The following is a 24,198-nucleotide window of genomic DNA, read 5'->3' as shown; positions in this document are numbered from 1 at the left end:
GTTTCTGTGTAATTTATGTGTGCCGCGGCAAAATCTCTGGGCAAACTGTCAGCGGAGGAGTTGCTGTCTGTGGTTAGTTAGAAGCATTAAAAACAACTCAAATATCTCTTTTTTTTTATGCGCGTGTGTACATGCGGTTCAGTGCTTCGCAACGTCAAAACAATTTTCCTGTTTTCCAGCTTAAAGAAGTGGCCTGATTGAATGGTACGGGACAGATTGGATGCTGCCGTTATGGAGATGGCTTGTTTGCTCATTTGAGACAAATGATTGCCTTCATTTCCCCTGATATGGGCGTGATGGCGGGAGAACGGCAGCCTATTTGCTCTCCTAAACGAGGGCGTAATGGACGCTTTGTGCAACGTTAGAGCGCTCTGCGGCTGCCTTTGAGAGGCTCTTGAGAAATGAACCCTGACAACAGCACAGATGTTCAAAAGGCCTTTCTTCTGTTTAGACGCGTAGACCGTTCGTTTGTTTTTTTGTTTGTTTGTTTGCTTGTTTGAGGAAGCCATTACCAGTCGGCTGCTATGAGCGCTAGGTCTGTCTTTTGAGGAGAGATGAGAGAGAGGAATTCAAATAGATCCATAACTGCTCATAAATACTCAGGCACCATCTTGCTCACACGGACGACATCAAACCGCACGTCTGCCATTCCCAGCTTTTACCTAGTAATCACTTTCTGCTTTGAGCTCGTCTCATCTCTTCCATCTCGGCTCATTCTGTCGAATTATTCTCAGAAAACATTTCACCTCCATTCCCTATTCCTCCGTATCTCTTTCTCTCCATTGTCTCTCCCGCTTTCACCCACTCTTCCCAGAGAAGACCCACAGACCCATCCATTTCTATTAGGCAGGGAAAATGAGCACATTAGGGAAGAGAAGGGGGTGTCGGGCGGAAATGCCCCCCCTTGGGACGCTGAGCTGGGGTAATGGAATTACACTCCATTATCAGACGGAGATGATTCCATTTAGCTGGAGAGGAGCGAGCTACTGTGGAGAGATGGAGTAAGAGAGAGGAAGAGAGCGGGTTCAGTCCATTTTGCTTCATCTAAGCTAATCTTAGCTAAACAACAACCACTGTGTTGGCTATCACGCCATTTCTCCAGAGCTAAGCTTCCAAGAGCTCACCGAACTCGAACAGCCCACTAATGCAGAGGTTCTTAACTCGTTTTGCTTAAGGACGCAGGTTTTACACCTAATGTTGTCTCAAAACAGTATCAAAGTGGCTTACAAAGAGGACAAAGGTAACTCAAGTTTGATTCAACATATAGACTCTGACCAGTGGTGTTATTGTTAACCATCACAAATCGATTTGGTAACTGAAATAAGGCTAAAACTATATTAAAATATAAATAATATACGGAAATGTAATCTTAAAAATCAATTAAACAATAACACATTTAAACTTAATATAAATATAAAAAAACACACTTAAAATGTGAATTTATACGAAAATAAAAAGTTAATTCAATACATGATTTGAATATACTTAAATTTGCTTTTTTATTTATTTTTTTATTTTTTTGCTATCAAAATTGTGCACAACATTTTTTATGTATTAATTATTATTAATGGTTTTTTTTTGTTTTCTTTTTTTTTTTTTACCCATGCAGTCCTGAGATGTCAGAAAGGATGTGGCCCACCAGTTCAGAACTACTGCTGAAAACAAACTGATGATGGATATACTGCATACTACTAATTTTCTCACTGAATATGTGTCTTAAGTGTCAATTTTCCAAAACTGAGATTTATATATATGGTTTGTTAGGACTATTGGAAAATCTGGAATCTGAAGGAGCAATAAATAAATAAATAGTGCAAAAATCTCCTTTAAAGTTGGCCAAGTTCTTAGCAAAGCTAATAAAAAAATTAGTTTTGATATATTTATGGTAGAAAATTTCCAAAATATCTTTATGGAACATGATATTTACTTAATAACCTAATGATTTTTGGCATAAAAGAAAAATAGGTAATTTTGACCCATACAAGGTTTTTGTTTTTTGGCTATTGCTAAAAATATACCCCAGCAACTTAAGACTGGTTTTGTGGTCCAGGGTCACATACAGTATGAGCTATAAGTAGAGCTATAGCAAAAGTGATGTTTTGCTGTTTCAGGGGTAACTCCAAGCAATCTACTTCAGAAGAGACAAGCCATGTCCATATCAAGTGCCTGGATATTTTTTTAAGACAGTTTTGCTAAGTCATCTCCCTCTGGATATCCTTTGGTTCTTTCTCTTCTCAAAGTAATGAACAGAGAGAATAAAGAGAGAAAGAGATTGAAACTGAGACAAGGCTTTGTCTTGTTGGAAGAGGTCTCTGCAAAAGATTTTGGAAACATGAAGATATATCTGATTTTATTTTTATCATCCGCCTTTATCTTCTATACAGTAATAAAAGGTGAATTTCTAAAACGCATCAGGGAAATTTAAGAAGTAAAATATATCAGTTTAATCTACCAATATTCTTATAATGAATTATTAAAAAGTAAACTGTGCAATTTTTGTGCTACTAGTGGCATCAAATAGAAATGCAATAATAATAATAATAATAATAATAATAATAATAATAATAATAATAATAATAATAATAATAATAATAATAACAACAAAACAAACTGGTCTCCCCAAAACACTCCCCCGGTCTTGAGATAAACTGGAATACCAGTGGATATCAGTCTTCAGGTGATAATTTCATACACACAATACAATATATGATATCAGCACAGAGTCACAGTGTTTACACTATTTGGAGAAAACAACCTGAATGGCTTATTTTTAGTTGTCTCTGCATGTTAAAGCGGAATTGGAGAAAATATTTCAGCATGGAAAAAAGTTACACACATCATCTTTAAATTATTCATGCTCACATCGTTGTGAAGTGACACACTGAACCTAATTAAATTTGATGTGCACAGTTCAATGTTAAAGTGCTTTTTAATTTGCAGAGACAACTGTAAGTAAGCCATTCGTGGGTTGATTTCCCCAAAGAGTGTAAACACTCTAGTTTTTTGGCATTTTCACACACACACACACACACACACACACACAAAGCTCTTTATCTGAGAACTGTGGCATGTGGCGTCTTTCAACAAATGGTTTAAATTCTGGTGCTGGTCTGCCTGTTTATCCAAATGACAGATGCATTTTTAAAATATGTTAGGAACTAACAACTTTATTCGCAGGTACATTCTTTAACACAATTGTGTGTTTTGGGGGTTACAAAACATTTTTCATGATTTCATTTTCATGATTATTTATCAGATAGAATGTCTCCTTGTGATATATTAAGCCACACTGGCATTTTAAAGTCAATAATTCTGAGAAATAAAGATGCAGTTTTTAAATCTAATGTCATAGTGTGACATATAATAATTGTGACACTATCATTCAAAATTTAGTGAAGCGTGAAGCGAATAATTTCTGTGTCTCTAGTGGCACCAAACAAAACCGCAAACTCTTTGTTTGAGTGACTGACTTGGACGAGTTTGGAATAGAATTACCTGAACAATGTCAGATGTTTAAGACTTCTTCACAGTTATTTTCGCAGGTCTGTTTAGTGCCATAGTGGCGCATGAATTACACGCTTCACCTTTAAAGAAACAGAAGGCAGTGGCTTTATTCCATGTATCATAAATATCACAGAGACATTAGTCCTTGTCTCACAAGTTCCTTCACGTCTTGTGTTTTGACAATGTTCTTGAAAAAGGTGCATGAGCCAAATCACAGGTTGCCAGACAGACTCATAACGGTGCATTTGTGCTAACTCAGTTGCCCTGTCACCTTCATGCCGCACAGTATCATTCCACACTCACCGTGCACTCTTTTGCACATTACATCCATGCATTATCCATAGTAGTTATATGAAGCAGAGCTCATTTGAAGAGCAGTGCTGTATTTATAGACTAGCACTGCAGCGTAGCACGGCTGCTAAAGTCATTTCGAGCACTGGGACTATTTATTTTAAGATCCCCGCTCTTTTATTAGCTCTATTGTGTTTTAGCGATATGAGGGAGTACAGTAAAACTCTCCCCTCAGCACCAGAGATGCCGACCCCAGGAAGCTGGCAGCAATCCATGAAGACAAACCACCATCGTCAGGGTCAACAGGCACACGTGGAGTCTGTCTACAATGATGGCATACGCAAACACACGCACGCCCATATATATAGATATATACACATTAGAAAGGAAGTACCGGCGGGCAAATAGGTTTAAAATCCTTACTAACCCCATCGCACCTGACCTAATTTCTGCATGCACAGGACATCATACTGTACTTCTCAGCGTGTGTGTGCACTCTCATGGATGGTGGCACCTGCCACGGGCTTCGGAGAGCAGCTGTGTGTGTACAGATGCCATAAGTGTGACCTGTCTGGGTGACCCTCCCTGCAGACACGCACACAGAGTCCTGGAGCTGCAGTAAAAACACTGATGTGGGAAGACAGCCATGACATTTAGGCCTCAGTCCACCTCACTTCCTTAGTCATACTTCTGTTCTTTTTCTCTCAGAGTCCTTACTTCAGCCGATACTTCGGCTGCTCTTGGTTTGCGTCTTTTTTCGTGCATTATGACCTCTTTAACAGAATATTCCAGGTTAAATGCAAGTGACACAATTTGTGGCATACGGTGGCATACTTGAACAAATAAAAGGGGGTTATGAAGAGGCAGTTACAAAGCAAACTTGGTCACACTTTATTTTAAGGTGCCCTTGTTACATAAGTTACATGAACTTACTATTACAATAACAATAAATTATCCATAATTACATGCAAGTAACCCTAATCCTAAACCTAACCCTAACCATATAGCTAGTACATGTAGTTAATTAATATCACTCAGTACTTACATGTATAACTAAACTGTAATAAGGGCACCTTGAAATGAAGTGTAACTGCAACATTAAAAGTATAATTTGATGAAAATTATTCAATCTTTTTTTTGTGTGTGTGCTGCAAAGTTGGTCTTATTCATTTGTAAGTGCATTTTAGGGTTTTATGCTTTGTGTGGCAATGCAACAAAGGCAACAAAGTTGTAAAATTGGATATACATTCAGAAAACTAAAAAAAAAAAAAAAAGGTAAATACCGTTATGCTAAAAGTGCGGTTAACTGAGCTCAACTTGAATTAAAAACAGAATATTATATTGTGTACACACATACACAGCACTAATGAATTCCACAGTAATTGAAATTCTAAATGCTTTCACTGCCAGCTTGCCTTTTGGCTATGACTTCCACCCTCTCAGAGGCTGTTGCTGATGATTTTGGTCTGTTCAGGAGCACCTCCAGCTGGGTGGGAAGGAGAGGCGGCCTCCCTCACTTTATGTTCCCTACAGCTACAGCGGAGGAGGATTGTATCAGGTCTTCTTGGTGTGCGTGTGCTAATATGACTAGATCATTTCAATATCTTACCAAGAATTACAGATTTGTATTCATTTATTTATTATTTGTATATGTAGATGCATGTTGACAAAGCTTACAAAATTAATAGACAACATATTCAAATCAGTGGTTAATTTGCTTAGATTCTGACATTTAGGTCACAAAACTTTTGCAATGCTCATGAATTCAGAGTGACCTTAAGTACTTTTTGGTTTAAAGCAAAGCGAGCGTGTGATGAAGGGTGTACAAGTAAACTGCTCAGCCATTTCTTAAAAAGAAAAAAAAAAAGGTTTTCAATATGTGGACGGTCTAAAAAGATTGTTCTGAAAGAGAGTAGGTGGAGCAATAACAAAAAAGGAGGGGGACACACCACCTCTTCTTACCGTTCTCGGGGTGTTCCATCTCTCCGATGCTGCCGTCTGGGGTAGTGCGTTCGTAGTGGTCTTCAGGTAGGGCGAGGGGCCCGATACGGGGCCCTGAAGAACTCTTACTGCTGGGTGTCTCTGACTCTTCCAGACCGCTGTCGTAGTAACTGTGCTGAGAGGGATCCTGCAGATCTTGCGCCTGATTGGCTGTGGAGAAGGTCACTCGGCGATGTGGGAGCTGTGATTGGACAGAGACAGAGAGAGGTCGAAGGTCAGTATGCATGTTGATGACATTAGCAGGCATCTGATTTTCAGTGTAATTCAAGGGAACAACTATGTACAATGAATAAAGAATTATGTACAATTTCACAAAATCGTAGTTTTACCTCATATACAGTATATAGTGCTGCTAACCTTAGGTATTAAACTTATTCTGCACCATTTGTGCCTCAAGCATGGATGATAAATTATGTGTATTACTGAAACAAGGTGTGCTATTACTTTCTAAGCTATCAGGCTTTATTGACAATAAAAACCCAAGGAGGAGCCCAAGTTATATTGAGGAACCAAAATACCACAGAGACTTGGCAGTGAGCTCTTTAAACTTTGGCCAGTGAGCAACTTTCCATCAATATTCAAGAACACCCTAGTAACCATCTAGTGACTTTCTAAAAATGCTCACATATTACCCTAGAAAAATATCCAAAATCTATCAGCTGATAATTAATGTATATAATTTTCAATTAGGATATTTACAGATTGAATTAGAATTATAAAGTTTTGCTGTAAATAATAATTATAATACTAAAAAAAGAATACACAATTAAATTCAGTCATTTTTATGCTATATATATATATATATATATATATATATATATATATATACACACACACTCTGAAATTTGCTAAAGATCACATTTAGAAGTGTTATTCAATTATTAGATGATGGCAAACTGCAAATTAAATGTAAAATGAATAGTTAAATATCCAGTATTGAACGTACCTATACTGACAAAAACATTGCTGATAAAAATTACTTTTTAATTAAATTAATACTTTTATACAACCAAGTCATATCAACTTGATCAGAAGTGATATTAAACTTTAAAATTGCTACAGAAAAAAATTAAATAAAAATAAAAATTAAATAAATGCTGTTTTTTTTTTGTTTTTTTTTTCAAATTGTTATTCATTTAAGAAGAAAAATGTATCAAGGTTTCCACAAAATTATTAAACTGTTTCCATCAAAATTAAAAGAAATACTGTCTTGGTGAGAATAAGAGAATTCTTTCAAAAATATTTCTTACTAACCATAAATTTTAAAAGATAATAAAATATATCATGTATTGCTAACATGAATATTAAAAATTAATTAGCACTCAGCAAGCAGATGCTGCTTTCCATGCAATACAACATCCACTAATCACAAAGGTATGCTGATCTATGTAGAAATCGTAGCACGAGTCTTTGCGGAGAACCACAGCCATTAGCAATTGCACATACATTATTTCTCTTATGTCTAACTATGTATGCATCGTCTCAGAGCAAATCCCTCGGCACATGCTGGCTGTACATCCCAGAGTAATACGTTACACAGAGACCTCAACACACACTCTCACATGCACCTAAGACTCAGTGAGGAGTGTATTAAGCAAGTGTTAGCTAAATCCAGTGTGACTTCAGAAGCCAGGTTTGATAAGGATGATAGAAGCCACAGCTCTCCCACAGGAGAAGCCCACTTCACACCCCACCCCTCCCTCCGGCAGCACACCGACGAGAGAATAGGACATTTCGTCAAGATGGAATGAGACAGCTCGCAAATTGGCATTTGGAGCTAGACGGAGACCACTGTCAGCCACCCAGCTCTCCGAAACACATCAACCCTCCACATACCAATCACAAAGCACAAACCTTCAGAGAGAAAGAGAGAGACAGAGAGTAAAAACAAGTAGAAGAACTCTACTCATCCTCTCACTGTTATCAATAATACAGAAATGTTCCTCAACCACATTTCTTTTTCATTTTCAGACTTTCAATCTCTCTGTTTCTCTCTCTCCTTCCTCATATCATGCTATCGAGTTGCCCCAGGGAAACACTACTTCATTTCTGCCTCCCTTTTCCCTTCTCAGCCTCCTCTTCACCTCCACACACTCGGTTTGAGAGCTTAGCTGCGATTTGTTTGTTTTGTTTAATTTTCAATGTAAACATGCTCTTGCACAACCCTCTTCTCTGAACACCCAAAGCTGCTTGCGTCGCACATAAATTGTTTCTGAGTGTGAGGAAACTTCCAACGTAACACAGAGAAATAACTGACCGCACTGCTCTTAATCTCACACTGTCTGCAGGTGACAATGACGGTCTTCTGGAGAACGCAAAGCATTTCCCAAGACAGGTGAGATGACCTTGCCGTCCAGACTATAAGTGCCTCCATTGCCAGATCTAATAAAGGCTGTGCAGAGGATGGATAATGATTGTATTGCTGTGAATGTGATACTTTACGTTTGCTGAAAGAAATGACGATTGTTCGCTGGGGGAGGGGCAGTTGCTCCGAGATGATTTTATGACTGAATCAGGCACTTATTTATGCACACCTGCAACTACACATGAAAGTAAGTATTAAAAAAAGCATATGGTTAAGCTAATTAACTGTATTACTAAAAGTCTGAATATATTAGAAAAAACTAAAGAATCTTGTGCAAAAATACAGTAAAATTACTGTGAGTAAAAAAAAAAAAAAACTGTTTTTTATTTTAATGTACTGTAAAATGCAATCTGGAATTGCAATCTCCTTATTAGTCTTCAGTGTCATGTGATCCTATGATTTCAAATTATTTTCAATGCTGAAAACTGTGCTGCTCAATATGTTAATGAAAACCATGATACTTTGTTACTTGATACTTTTTTTTTTAAATGTATTTAACAACTAAGTATTTTTGCCACATTCTTTGCTGAATAACTATTCATTTCTTATTCATTTATGTTCTTATAAAATTATACAGTATATAAATAATGATCATATTAGTAATGAAGTAAAAGTGTAAAAAGAAAAACATATATACTGTTTTGTGCCACATAATGTAGTTATAAGACTTTTAATTTAGGTGAGAATTTACTTAGACTTCAAATGTACATTTTGTTAATGAAGATAATTAGAGAATTTGCTTCAATGTTTTCGGAGACATGACCTCCAGGGCATCAACAGCCACGATCGGTTAAACATAAGATATAATTTGTTTTGGGTAAATCAGATGGGCAGTCTTTGGTCTAATGAATCTGTTATTTGTTCCAGAGCAAACATTGTTTCTGCTGAAAGCAAAAATCACACTATATTTTATGTAACATTAATGCTGTATCTTAGAGCATGGCTTTTATGATGGCTGTTGTTTATGTTTATTATTCACTAAATAATGTTTTATATTATATATTATTTTGACATTATAACAGTCTTGCGTGTTCGTGATGGTGATTTTTGTGACATTGTTCTGCCATTAGATGGTGACAGGTGACTCTTTCAGAAATCAGCATTTACGACTTTTATACTAAAAGAGACTGGAATGGAAGTTATTTTTACTTTTAATAACAGCTTGTAAGAAGCAGGTAAAAAATGCAGTGAGCAGCAGTGAGCAGTACGACAAAAATAGAAAGATTTCCTCAGCGGACATTCAAAGTAATGTTTTATTGTGAATATGAGATTGAGATTGAGCTGATGAAAGTAATCAGATGTAGGTAATCACACCCGCTCAGTCCATCTCTCTCACACAATACTCGTCATAATACAGTGAGCTTTTAATTAAGTAATACAATAAGTTTTTAATCAAGCAACTCAGCATTCCTTCTTTACTGTAGCTGGATTTTGCTGATTTGTTGCTTTATTAAGCAAGAGCAATTCAACTAATACTGATTTTCAACTAAATGTCTATGTTGCAACCTATCACACAGTATTTCAGTATGGGTGAATGGAAATTTCCACCACACAAACACGTCCATTAATGAGGACATATCCCCTTTATTTCATCTGTGTTGCAGTTGCTAAATTTAATGAATGGAAAAGGAAGAGCTGGAGATAATTAGCCAACCTTAAGTGCATCTGATGTAACGGTAGTAGGGCATTAGTGGAGCGTTCCACCATCTTGATGCACGCAATGGCTCAAGAGAGGCTTCAAAACCTTTGGTTGCAGCATGTAACACTTTGGCCTGTCTTTTTAACACATGGCTCCTCTCCTCTGCTCCAGATAAAATAAAGATAAGCTGCACAGTGCACGTTTGTGTAAAGCACAACATTTCTATTCAGAGAGGCAATGTTTTTTTTTTTTTTTTTTTTTTTTGCTGAGGGATTCATTTTAGACCACTCGCCGTATCTGCTACGAGGCCGACCATCCCCTCGTGCTGATAAACAGAAGAGTGAAAAGTCTCCAGTGGGTGCGTGTGGATGGATACACACACACACACACACACACACACACACACACGCACGCACGCGCGCACACACACACTGCTCTATTGTCCTCCCTGTTCAATAAGAGACGAGGTGAATAATACCAGATGAGCAGCTCTGAGCTTATTGAATCCCTGCATCTGTATCTATGCGTGTGTGTTTCATTGTATCCCGTTCCTCATTAGTTTTCTCTGTCCGTGTGGACGATAAGACAGTGAAGGGCTACTTTGTGAAACTCTAATCCATACTCTTGCACAACACGTATGCATAGATGATACAGTGGATGTGCTCCTATGATAATATGATTCCTGTATCTCATTCCCAAACTGAGGTGAGTAAAAGAGAGAGTGGAACAGAATACAGAGAAGGTTTCGAGCACAATATGTGTGTACAGAGAGTTCGTTTCTCTGTACTTCTTGTAAAAGCTGCTTTTGTTCTCCCTCTTGGTGTAATTCTACTAGTTTAGCCCCCAGCTAAGACAGCGCTCGCTCACAAACAAAAGCAGCTCCCACTACTAACCTCCCTCCTCATGCTGTCGGTCTCAGTCTCCCTCCCTCTGTTCCAAGCTAGAGGGCAGGTGCCAGGGTTGAGTTATGTAAGGAATGACAGCTATGCCTGAGGACGGGATTGGTTAGCTGGGAAAAAGCACCTGTGGGACTCAAGTACCTGCCTCAGTCCTCAAACTGCAGAAAAGCTTTGATTCCTGTTAACAGCATCAGAGAGATGTGTAGAGAGAGAGAGAGACAAGAGTGCAGGGAGACGAAAGTGGGAGTGATTTCTGTGACTATGAGGGATGGAGATGCCGAGGCGCCAGCAAGCCAGATATGATGGAAGGAGTGAGGTGCACAGATAAGGTGAAGAATAAAGTATGAAGAGAGTGATTCATTTGGTCGTGTGGGAATGGAACTGATTTTTTACGCGAATGTAAAATCAAACTTACCTTGTTTAATGTCTTAATACATATTTCTCCATGTTATTCCAAAGAAATAATGTTCTGTGTAATCGTTTTCCTCCTCCCTAACTTAATTATTATATTATATTATATTATATTATATTATATTATATTATATTATATTATATTATATTATTAATTTGTAAAATAATTTTTAAATGTATATTTATTAAATATAAATACAAAACATAATATAATATAATAACAGAAACCGATTTAATGCATTCTTGAATAATAATAATAATAATAAACACACTGACCCCTTCTGAATAGTTTCTCATTGAAGGACCTCTTTCACTCAAAAGTATGCCATATTATGAAATAAAATGGACTTTGTCTGAAACTGAATCTAAACCACCATGACAAAATGAATCAAAAGCTACACCCTGAGGGTACGTGGTCTTAAAATCGTTGATAGAGCTGTGATTTTAGTTTCTTTTCAGAAAGGCAGTATTGTACTGTCAAACCACACAGATATTTAGCACCTCCCCCTAGCCCCCACCCCCCACTTCATTTATAACCGAGTCAAGACTCATTTGCAAACTTGAAGGCTTTCAGCAGATATATCCTCCCCTGAGGAGCAGGGAGACAACACTCTACTCTCTATAGCTCTGTCGCACTCCCTCCCATTCCATCCAATGCCTCGCCAACACGAGCTCTTAATGCTACATTAGCATGTGTGTCTTATTCAGCTAGAAGCCAGCGGGCCAGGTCTAAACTCTGCCTGTGGATTAGAGAGACGAGATGTGAGCAGACAGCAGCTGCCCAATCACCTGATTTAAGACTAACAACCTCCAACAGGCCCTCAGACAGACATGCTCTGCAAACGCTTTGCAACAGAGCCAAGGTGCTTTTCGGATGGTGCTAGTGTCTTAGTGATAGAGCAGCAGCCAGACTGTCACTTTTCCATGTCAAATTCGGTATCAAAAGCTGCACAAATTTGTAGAGAACTTCATTTCATCATGCCTTAAATGCCTGTTTTTGCCACTGTCATGGATGGCGCCTATCTGTTTTGCAAAATAAATAGGCATTATGTAAATTTTAAATGGAAATGAAGTGTGACCTACTAAACATAACTCAAATGGAAATGAGCGGTCAGACTAGACAGGAAAAACAGATGACTTAGAATGAATTACAAGATATTCAAAACACTATAAATATCAAACAATGCCTTGTTTTGTCCACACGGTTAAACTCACACAGACACAGACACACACACACACACACACTCAATATTCAGTCATGTTATCATTTGAATTCCTTTCACATGACCTGAGGAGCAGCTAAAAGCAACACGGAGTGACAGGTCTTATGGTTTGTCATGGCAACAGGGGTCCGTGATGGATATATTACAGTACTGACTGAGGTAGAGCGACACTTGCATATTCACATATACACACACAGCCCCCCAAATCTCCCTTCAACACAACAAATCAACTTTAAAAACATCAAGAGTGTCTGTGAATATATTTTCAATTTACTGCCTCAGTGCACCAAACATATCAGCTCTCAAACGCTCAGATATCGCTGGCAACACAAGCGCAGCATGCCAATCACACACTTATCAGCTCAGTTTAGATTACTCTGGAAGTTACAGTGTCAAGGGTATTTCCGATCAGTGAGACACTCATACACTGGCATCTGGGGACGATTGTGAGCTGGTATTAAAACACCTGAGCTCTGCTACAATTGGTTCCTCCTAAGAATCAGACAGAAAATGTTCATTCCAATATCCGTGTGAACTCAAGTCCACCAAACAAAATGAAAGATACGGTCAAAACCACACACAGTCGTGACGGGCGAGAAGTCATGTGTAAATGTACTGGAAACATGCATTTCATTGTAGAAGAAAAAATATAAAATAAATAAAATAAAATGTGTGTGTGTGTGTGTGTGTGTGTGTGTGTGTGTGTGTGTGTGTGGTGTGTGTGTGTGTATATATATATATATATATATATATATACAGCATGTGTGCATTATCTATATTGATCTTAAACTGAAATTGATATAATAATAATTTATCTCTATTCATCACTGAATTCTGAAATAAACACTTCTTCAAAAATATCTTTCTTGTTGAACTTTTGAGCAGTCATTTAGGCCTATATGACTTTCTTTGCAAAATTAGCAAAATGTTAAGTTGTTTTCAATATAATGAAACTTTAAGATCCAAAAGTTTTTTTTTTTTTTTTTTTTTTTTATGACTAAAATGTTAATTTCTCATATCTCTTTTGTAATTCTTTATATTCAGACTTGCCTTGCTACGATCACTTACGTCACAGTTTATCATCAAGTCAGTTTCAGCAACTTCAGAGACTTATATTTCAGTCTGTTCCTCCCACGAAACTATTGTATGACTTCCAATTCAATGTATGGAGCACTTTTATGATGTAATTTTGGAACTTGATGGTATGGATCTTCTTCCTCTTTCATCATATAGACGAGTGACAAACACATTCTTGACGAAAAGACCTCTCTCTCTCTCTCTCTCTCTCTCTCTCTCTCTCTCTCTAAAGAATCCAGGTGGCAAGTAAATAAATCCAAAGTAGGCCCATACACAGACAACTACTATAACCACAACGGTAGCACTTTATTTTACAGTCCTGTTCCTCATGTACATACTATGTACTTATTATAGTAATTACAATAACTATGTAATAACTAGGTACTAACCCTAAACCTACCCCTAAACCTAACCCTAACCCATGTAGTTACCTTGTGTTACCAGAACTTTCTTAGATAAATACACTGTAAGTACACTATAAGTACACGTTAGTACACGTACTGTAAAATAAAGTGCAACCACTAAAACTTTGTCATGGTGGGGACTTTCCATGATCTTGTAGACTGAAATAATATGTCCCAAAACTATGCGCTCATAAACCTTTCTGCAACCTTTTTTAGATATTCATTAAGACGTTATTTAGCATGTTTATGTTCCCCGCAATGCAGGTGATTTCAGGTTTTACTATCCCTACAGGGACCAACTGTAGATAGCATAACCCGACCCACGCACACAAATATTTAGCATACACTAGGCTCAACTGGAGTTAATTCCTTTAAAGGCATGCACTTATAAAGAGAGGGTGAGTTCTTAAGCTGTTGAGATATATGTTTTCCTTCAGGCAAACTTCAGAAAACAAACACACACACACACATAAACTCACGAAACCCGACACCTCCCTCTCTTTAAACGATACCACAGAGTAACGGCTCAATAGTTAATCTCTCTTGATGTTCTTTGTGTTTGAAGGAATTGAGCAATTGCTACATTAGATGACTATTGGCCCTTTGAGGCTATAATATAAACGTTGAAATGGCGCATACGAAAGGCATATGTAGTTTTTTGTCAGATTTTGTCGATTAATGTCACGGAAATGATGCTGGCTGATACATATTTATTGTTATATGTCACCTTAAGTGGAAAAATTGTGCCTTGAAACGTATTCCTCTTCATCTTTCCTTTGCAAACACATACTACCTCACTGAATATACAGTCTAAGCCAGCCTAAGATGGTCTGCTTGTCTCGTAGACTGGCCTATTGACTGGTTTTAAAGTAAATTGGGGATATTTAAAAATATTACTTTACTTCTTGCACATTTATTTGACACTTTCAAAGTGAAATGTCCGGTAAGTGGAGCTAAAATTGTGTTCAGTTTTACCTTAAAACAGATGAACATGAATCCGGCAGTGTTTCATTATTTTGGTTGTTGTACACCACACGACAGTTCGAGAATTAAATGTCCAGTAAGAGGCGCCAAAAGTTTAATGCTCTATTGTGTTTTAATATGACACACCAACGTGCACTAAACCCTACCCAAAACCTGACCGATATTGTTACAAACAAATTTGAGCAAAAAAAAAAAAAAAAATATCTGCTGACATTTTAGCTCACTTCTACAAGTATCTGTGTTGTTTTATCATTACTCGTATTTCATCGGACCCAAGAGCTCCACATCACAAATGCAGTGCTGCACCAGTGGAGCTACCTAGCAAGTTTACTACAATAGAAAATCCATACATGTGGAGCTGGTTATGTTATATAACCATCAAAATGTATCAGTTTACAAATCATGTGGCATCTATGGCAAAAGCAAGGAACCATGCAAAAGTCTTTATTAATCGATAATATGTCCTTGTATTCATAAATTGTGTAGAAAAGAATAAAAGTAGTAGTTGTTTTACTGAGTCTCGTGTTTATTTCAGCTAGAAATTGCAGTTAATTGTATGTATAGTGGTGTTTTGTGGAGTTTCTGCAAAATGTAGGTGATTGTAAATTTTTCGGTCCCACTTTATATTAGGTGGCCTTAACTACTATGTACTTACATAAAAAAATAAGTACAATGTACTTATTGTGTTCATATTGTATTGCAAAACACTTTTGCTACTATTGAGGTGGGATATGGGTAAGGTTAGGGAGAGGGTTGGAGGTATGGGTAAGTTTAAGGGTGGGTTAAGGTGTAAAGTATGGGTCAACAGTGTAATTATAAATGTAATTACATAAATTAAATACAGATGTAATTACATGTCGTTTTTTTTTTTTTTTTTTTTTTTTTTTTTTAATAAGTACATTGTAAAAAACATGTATCTACACAATAAGTGCATTGTACTAAATAATTAATTAAAATGTAAGTACACAGTAGTTAAGGCCACTTAATATAAAGTGGGTCCACTTTTTCCAATGAGCCAACCAGCTGAAAACCAGCAAACCTGCTTAGGCTGGTCAAAAATGTTTCTACCAACGTGGTCACCTTTTGATGTTCAGTAATTCCTTCATTCTCTTTCTCAATCACTGTCATTCCTTTAGCCCATCTCTTTTTCTGATGAAAAGAGAGGAAAATTAAGATGGAAGAAGAGTGAAAGAGGCAGAGATAAAGTGATGAGCAGCAGTCACTCACTGTGTCTCTTTGAAGGACATCGATTGAGTCATCTATTCCCGACGGTATATACGGTCCTGAGTATTTTCAGACAGGTTTGGTGCGGGTATGTATGTGTGTGTGTGTGTCTGTGTGTGTGTGTGTGTTTGTACGTGTAAATGATTTTTATCTCTGGAGGGGGAGGGATGAAAGAGTCTTGATGGAAGGACATCAGAGACAAGAAAAAAAAAACACTCAACCAAACAACATGCCTCTGACTAGCATTAGCATGTTATCATCAAATTATCCAAATTTAGCCATTTTAAAACGTTAAAATGGATTTGTTCTGCAGTCTGTATGAAAATAAAATATGAGGTAACAGTCATTGTTTAAATATTGAAAATATTAAGAAATATTAATTAGCACTGTATCTCAAATAATAAAATTAAAATAAAGATAATATCTCTGAACAAATATTTACAATGGCAACCATAGTTCCTAGCAAAATAGGATAAAATTACTGTACAGAAAATGTTTCATCATGGGTCAATACATATCAGTGCTCTCCGACAATGGCTACAGATGCTGCTGATAGAGCTTTATTTGTATTGTACTGAACACCAAAAATTACTGTAATTTATGGTTTCACACTGAGTAGAATCTGTGGTAACCATGGTAACATCTTTTTAAGGGTTGCTAAATGATGAATAATAGGTCCAAATCGTTCATTAGTGCTTAAACGCTTTGTTCTCTCACAATGACCTCATGCGGGAATCGTAAGCGATTTTAGCTTTAGCTAGTTAGACTCAGTGGCTTCACCTTCACAGTGGCCACTGCTGTGTTAATGTGTATGACTTTCACAGAATGTGCCACAGACCTGGGAGGCAGGTCACTTCCTCTGGTGCTCATGTCTTCCTCTCCCCATGGTCCTCTCATTCCCTGATTCCCTCTTTGCTTCCATTTTTCCTTCCCTCTCTCCGAGCAGGACATTAATCAGCTGGACACTGAGTATCTCTCTTTCTCTCTATTTCTCCCCCTATCTCTACTTACAAACAACAACCTCTTATTCCTCTGAAGAAAATCAGGAGGTCATTTTAGAGATGCCTGTCTATTTGTGTGTGTGTGTTGGTAAGTGTTTGTAAAAGAGCTGAGTGGCGTTCTCTGTTAGCTAGACATCCTGCTATCAGATAGCTGCTGGCAATACACAGATAAGACCAGATTAACTTCCTCTCTCTCTCTCTCTCTCTCTCTCTCTCTCTCTCTCCCTCTCTCTCTCTCTCTCTCTCTCTCTCTCACACACACACACACACACGCACGCACGCACGCACACACACACACACATTGAGATCTAAAGTTAAATGACTGCTAGTCGATATATGGCCTATTGGATATCAGCAACAATGGATAATAATGTGAATGGATATTACCATCATACCCTAATCTAAAGGTTAATGAAGGGTTTTCTTCCTATGTGATTAGATCTATATATATATATTCATATTTATTTACATTTTAATTAAACTGTTTATTTATAAATTATATAGTATATATGTTTATATAATAAATAACATTAATTGCAAAAATAGATTATAACTTTATTTCCAGGTTTACATTCATTTTTTGATCCAATGTTTACATTGTAACCTTAGCTGTTTGGATTCCATTGTAAACAAAAGTGTGTGTGTGCAAGATGAAAGGTTAATTATGTGAGCATTTTGCTTTGTTAGAGCAATATTAGCTTACACTCATTAGGAATCTGCAAGGGAGTGCAAAAAAAACTCAAGCAAGGTTACTCATTTTCACATACTGCAATGGTGGTCAACGTCAACGCTCCCGTGAGAATCAACAGATCTAAAGATCAGGTTACATCCAAGGGTAAGTTAAAGGCAGACTTAACCCAACACAGGTGTGCTTTATAGTTAATCTTAAAATTTCTAATTTACCTTTAGTGCTCACTTTGATTATTACACGGTGACAAAGTCCAATTACTTTTAAATGTAGGTAATTGGCAACGTTGCTCAAGCAGACCTGAACACCTATACTTATAGTAGTTTCAGGCTTTAATGGTTGAATTAGACTAAACGCAGACCTCATGTCAGGAAATGTGCTATGGGATAGTTGAGCAGATGCAGGTGAACATCCATAATTGCTTCTGTGGCCTCTACTGCAATAAGGCAGTAGGTTTCAGGCAGTTTTGCAGGGGGCCATGTGTGTGTATTCTGCTGCCTATGCCTGTAAATCAGCGGAACGACTTCATGGGCATCACAAAAAACATTGGCAGGTCTTCAGCATCCACTTGTTACGGGAACTGTGCCATCACTGGGACATTCGCGGGTTGTTGTGAAATTGAAAGCAGAACAAAATATCAAGGAAAAACCAAATGGGATATATATTAAATTTACTGTAACTTTAGCATATCGGTGGAATCAACTGCCTACACATCACCCTGTGCGAGTTTTCTTATACCTTCAAATGTGCTGATATCAAACAAATGGAGAGAAGGGTGAAAGGTGTCTGAAGGAAGGAGGAAATGAAAGGCAGATGAGACGATGTGTACGTGTGAAGAAGAGGCGGAAAAAGTGGAAGCATGTGTGCGTACGTCTGCGTTCCCCTCTACTTCACTTTTCATTATTTTATGCTTGCTGCATCTTTTTAAAGGTGCTCTCCTTCTTTGTCACTTTCTTGCCGGCACCTCATTTTTTTTCTCCCGTTGCCTCTCTTTGTGGCCTCGGCAGGAATGATGGGCGACTACTCCACTGCCGCCTGCAGCGCTGGTCTTTATCACACTGTACACGCTAAATATAGCCCACTCTGTGCGTGTGGGACGGAGGGGAGCGAGCATCTACAAATGATTTAGTGTGTGCATGTATGTTTGCATCAAGAAGGGTTATAGAATCTGGGGAAAGCTAACACTTAGCATTAGCATTCATCTCAAAGGCAGTTGCTGAGCTAGCGCAGGACTCCCTTGGAAGTATGCAATTTAAAATCGGCTGAATATAGATGTTTGTGCAGCTATATCAGCATTCATTGAATATTTTTTGTTTTGTTTTTTAAACAGAATGCTAACCAGACAATGTGTGCGTGTGTGTATCAAAGAAAGTTACTTTCTTAGTATGACGCAAATTGCGTAGTCAGATTTTTTCCTTTAGCACTAATTAATTTCTCCACAAGATGGCAACACTAGCCGGGTGCGTTTTTTTCACAGCCACAAAAGAAACAACAACAAACTACTAGAGATGACAACAACAGATGCCCGTGTTTTGACAAACACTTATGTGAGGGTTTTAGATATACCTACAACTTTACTTCAAGTGAGTACAAAGACTTTTTTTGTCACTCGTGACATCTGGAGAGATGATGAGGATGACACTGTTTAGTGGGTATGTGTCCACCGCATGTGTTCGTTCACTATCAAATGGTGTACTTTGAAAAGTTATATTTCGACTGTGTGTGTACACTTTCAGAAAAATAAGTTAAAAGTTACATATTTGTACCTTATTTACCCATAAACAGTACATGTTAGTTTCTTAAAGGGACATATAGACATCTAAAATATACATACTAGTATCTTTTGAAAGAGCACCTGCCAAGTGAAATTGATGTATATATATTTTTATTTATTTATTTATTTTATTTTTTTGAGAGCGAGAGTGGCATCTCGCTTTGCCAGATAAGGCATTTGCTAAACCAGCTTTAAAATTCACATGGGAAACTATAAACCTTGTGTAAACCTTAAAAAGAGCAGTAGAGGTTGTTGTCTAAGTCATCTAAGCAACACCATGTGGCAGTATACTTACTATCTCCCTCTATTGGTCAACTCTATAGTTCTTCCCTACAAATGCTAAATATTTCAGGCTGTTTGTGAAGCTCATCAGACCAGGGTTAGGAATATCTTATCTTAAAGACCCGGTTCCTTTGCATACATATCTGATGTGGGTTTCGGTGGAGACTCAAAGTCTCTCTCTCCTCTATCTCTCACTGTGCACTTGCATGCAGAATGATGAATCTGTACACATGGTGCTGGTGTCAGAGAGAGTGGGGAACAGATGGTGCTCTACGCTCAGAGGAGAGGTTACGGACGCCAATAGGCAGGCGAATGCAGCCCAACACAATTACCGACATCCACTCTATTCCTCCAGCTGAAATATGAATATAGGACTGTGCTCTACTGGATAGGCAAATGAGCAGACAATGAGGTCATGGCAAGTTACTGCTGACAATTCTTTTTATGCTTATAAAACACATGGCAGACATCACCTTTCATAATGGCTGTGTACGTATTTAAGAAGACTAAATGCTATTTTTTTTTTTTTTTTTCATTTTAAAATAGCCACACAAAGATGCAAAAAAGCGATAGACATGGGAAAAAAATAAAGCTCAAAGAGTTCTGAAATGAAAACTAAACAGTAATTTGTGTCTGTAGCCTAAGGTGTGTTTATACTGACACAGAGATTGTATGGGGAGAGAAAAAAAGGCAAGTTTTCTTAACGATCGAACAGACTGTTACATAATTTTAAATGGTTCATTTTTCGAATACTGTACCCGTCACAACATGTTTAACAGAGCCAAGGGTTTGGTGACGAGAGCGAGGGCGACATTGGCAAGAACTGAGAGATGACATTCTACTGTTAAACGATTGATGCATTTTTTTTGGGATATAGTATAAAAATGTTGGATGGAAAAATGATTAACAATTAATTAAAATCATAAATTAATTTCTGAAAAGTGAGTAAAAAAAAAAACAACAACAAAAAACACCTGGTATGACTAGTGCAAACATTTGGGGTTAGTAATATTTTGTAATGTTTTTAAAATAATTATCTTATATATATCAAAGCATATATCAATTATTTTTATTTATTTTTTATGTAATACATTTTGGGGGGATTGTTTGATGAAAACATCATTTATTTATTTATAAAAAAAGATTATAAATATAATTAAAAATTTAATAAAAAAATAATAAAAATAATAAAAATAAAAAAATATATACGTAGGGTGGGAAGCTGTCTGCCTGATGACAGATGCAATGATCCCAATAGGAATTCTGAAAAAAAAAAAAAAAAAAAAAAACATAGTCCCAAAGAATGCTACATATGTGGCATTCTGTTTGGAATGCCTGAAGTCTGATCTTGGATCAGCCACAGGGTAAAAAAAGTCTAGCAAAAACAAACATTGACATGCAACATGGCTTCTTCATTAGCCTTGGATACTGAAACCAAGAGACACTAAAGAATTCCACAGAACCAGGAGACGACAAACAAACACACTGACACACACACAACAACACAAACTCACAAAAACACACAGTATGGAAGCTGCTTATCATCTCTACATTGTGTTTGTTCACCAGGACTACTGCTGTAACTCCACAAGCACACACTCATACACACTAATGCAAAAAAATAAACATTCTCGAGGGAGACAGACAGTTCAAAATAATACCTGCACCATTCAAATCACTTCATCAGCAGTGGCACTAACATTTCACTGTACTAAGGCCTTCTGATGAACCCTGTCTCAGTCCTCTATAAACCTGATGGCACGCATACACATAAAAATGTATTTGTCATTCCTTTGCAGTCATCTTTGACCGCATCTCAGATCTGCATCTAAAATGCCACAAAGTTTCGGTGACATAATGCTTCCAGTGGAACATCATGTCAACAAATGTAAAACTACAATATGATAAAAGTCTCTAGGCTTTAGAATAAAGCATGGCAGCACGGGGCACAAACTAATGTGGTGTTAGTTATAACGTTTGGTTTAAATATTTCCACACTTGCTAGCATAACCAAAGTTACAGCACTTAATAGTTGCCACATCAAAACTATATAGAGAAAAAGAGTGTCAAAATGTAAAAATATGTTTTTGTTACAACATGCCCCTCACATATTAGAATTTACCCCACCTTAGGGGCAGGTTGTCACATTTCACTGCCATTTTTTGAGGTAAATATAGAAAAACATATACACTGTAATTATGAAACAAAGTGTGAAAGTGAAAGTGTTAAATTAATGTGGACAAAAACTAATTATACTCTAAACCCACATGGATTTATTAGAATTGTCATAAATTGTTAGGTTGTGCCTCATGCTTCCCTACAATTGAGTTTTTCCACATAAAGAAACATTGCATGTCAAGATGCTTTGACGCATCAGTAAACTTCGGGCATCCATGAACGTGTATTGCCGTGAAACCTGATGTATGTTTAACAACTGGTTTGTCATTTAATGGAATTATCTAAAATTGGTCTTTTGAATGGAAGGTTACACAATCTGTACACCCTATGACAAACTGTTCTGGTCATAAAAGAAATTAAGTTTTTGTTTGTTTGCTTCACTTTTTCTTTCTCTTCCAGATGTCACCTTTGTGGCTAGTGAGCAAAGGTAAAATTAGATCTATGAGGCGGCAAAGAAATAAGAAATAAAAGGGAGAGAGCGAGAGAGAAAGAGCGAGAGACTTCTTTGTGTTCTTAGACAGGCATCTGATTTGAACCCACAGTTCAGGACCTCTTCCCAGAATACAAAGCACACTTTTATGCACCTCAGACAAAGCATTGGTCTCTTCCATGTGCACACAAAGCCTCCTCCACTCACTTTGTACACCTTTTGTTTGTTTTAAGTGCTATATTTTCCAATGCTAGCACTAGATGTGATGAGACACTGATGTTCGCGGTGTCCACTCCTGCTTTCAATGAGGCCCTGTATTGTTTTCTTTACATCAAAATAATTAAAAGACTAAAGTGCATAACTATTCACATATGGTGGCATGAACAGGACAGGGTGCAAAAAGGAGAGAGCAGATAGAGAGATCATATCACGAGTAAACAAGAAAAAAACAACAACAACAACAACAACAAAAACACCCTGCTACTGCAAACCCAACAATCAAAAGATATCGACCGCTCTTGCTAATCAAGCCAGACAGAGTTTCCACAGAAAACATGATGTGTGTGCGGGTTCGGATGTGTACTTAGCTTCTACATACTTCCTGATTAGGCACATTTGCTCATTTCCCGAAATGCCTTGAAATTAATGAACAAACAAGTGACCAGCGAAACCTCAATGATAATTAGCACAATTATGAAGCGACTCCCTACAGCTCTCGTATGCCAGAGACTTACAGTCGTGTTCATGTGCAAATTATAAGCTGTGTGATTTATTGGCTGGTGACTCCAAAGCCTCCAGTGGGTTTACTGGAAGTAATGTTATTGGCTTCATATTTTGAAGAGGTTCTCATTTGCTAAAGGAAAATTATTAAACTCAGTCCTGTTCGTTTTAGAGCGTTTGGTTAGAAAACAAGATTCCGTCATTTGAAGTACAGATGGTAAACCCACATGCCAGAACTCAAACTTCCTCTTAGAGTCTGGCAAGCCTAGAACTTCAAAAAGTTACAGGGTCAACTCCTCAGGGAAGAGGGATATTTTTGATCACGGTGACTGACAGGAGACATAATGCACCACGTCCCAGAATACAGAGTGTTAAGTCAACAATTACGAATAGTTTTAATTGCAAAAATGAAGAAAATTATCATACTGGTTTACACTACCATTGCATAGTTTGAGGTCAGTAAGATATATTTTTTTAAAGTATCTATCTTTCATATTCATAATCTAATCTAGCTATTATAATTCTTGGATGAATACCCATTTCAAAAAATCAATGTTAATTCAAAAAAAAAAAAAATCTTTATAGTTATTTTGATCAAAATGATGCATCTTTAAGAAAAAAAAAAAGATATATTTTTTCTTACTGACTGCAAACTTCTGAACGGTAGTGTATTACTGAGTTTTCTGAGACCATGTAGTAGTCGAATCAAGCAGCAAATGAAATGATTCCTGCAACCAACAGAAATATTTCAGCTGTGAACAGATCATCAGGATACACAAATCACCCTTGAGAAAAACAAACACATTGACGTCAATTAGAAACATAAAAATGCATCAACACACTATGCTCATCTACACACAAACATATAAACCTTCATTGATATTCAGCCAAAGCAATAGTGTAAATTCACTCAATGAGGCGAGGTGCTGCTGAGATGTTCTGACCGACCCTATAAGACAAAAACTCGCTGAATTTTATCATTTCCCCCATCTTTGTCTGTTTTTGTGTCTGACGCATAAACCCGAAGGAATGCTGGTCAGGACAATAGCCACAGCTGGACAGGACATCGGCCATTGTCTGGTTTGTTTGAGCAATGACACTGT

At 37.3% G+C, this 24,198-nt stretch overlaps 1 protein-coding gene across 4 annotated transcripts in view; it reads right to left on the bottom strand.

The window, feature by feature from the left end:
• Positions 1-24,198, bottom strand: part of pcdh1b (protocadherin 1b) — a 153,336-nt gene that overhangs the window by 52,076 nt on the left and 77,062 nt on the right. For all 4 annotated transcript variants that reach the window (XM_052574193.1, XM_052574194.1, XM_052574191.1 and 1 more), the window contains exon 4: positions 5,758-5,977. In XM_052574193.1, the coding sequence (XP_052430153.1) occupies positions 5,758-5,977 (220 nt within the window). The remainder of the gene's footprint in view (positions 1-5,757; positions 5,978-24,198) is intronic.

This window comes from Carassius gibelio, chromosome B14, assembly GCF_023724105.1.
Source record: "Carassius gibelio isolate Cgi1373 ecotype wild population from Czech Republic chromosome B14, carGib1.2-hapl.c, whole genome shotgun sequence".
Taxonomy (NCBI): domain Eukaryota; kingdom Metazoa; phylum Chordata; class Actinopteri; order Cypriniformes; family Cyprinidae; genus Carassius; species Carassius gibelio.
Note: the sequence above shows the minus strand (reverse complement) of the source record. Positions and strands in the feature narration are given on the sequence as shown.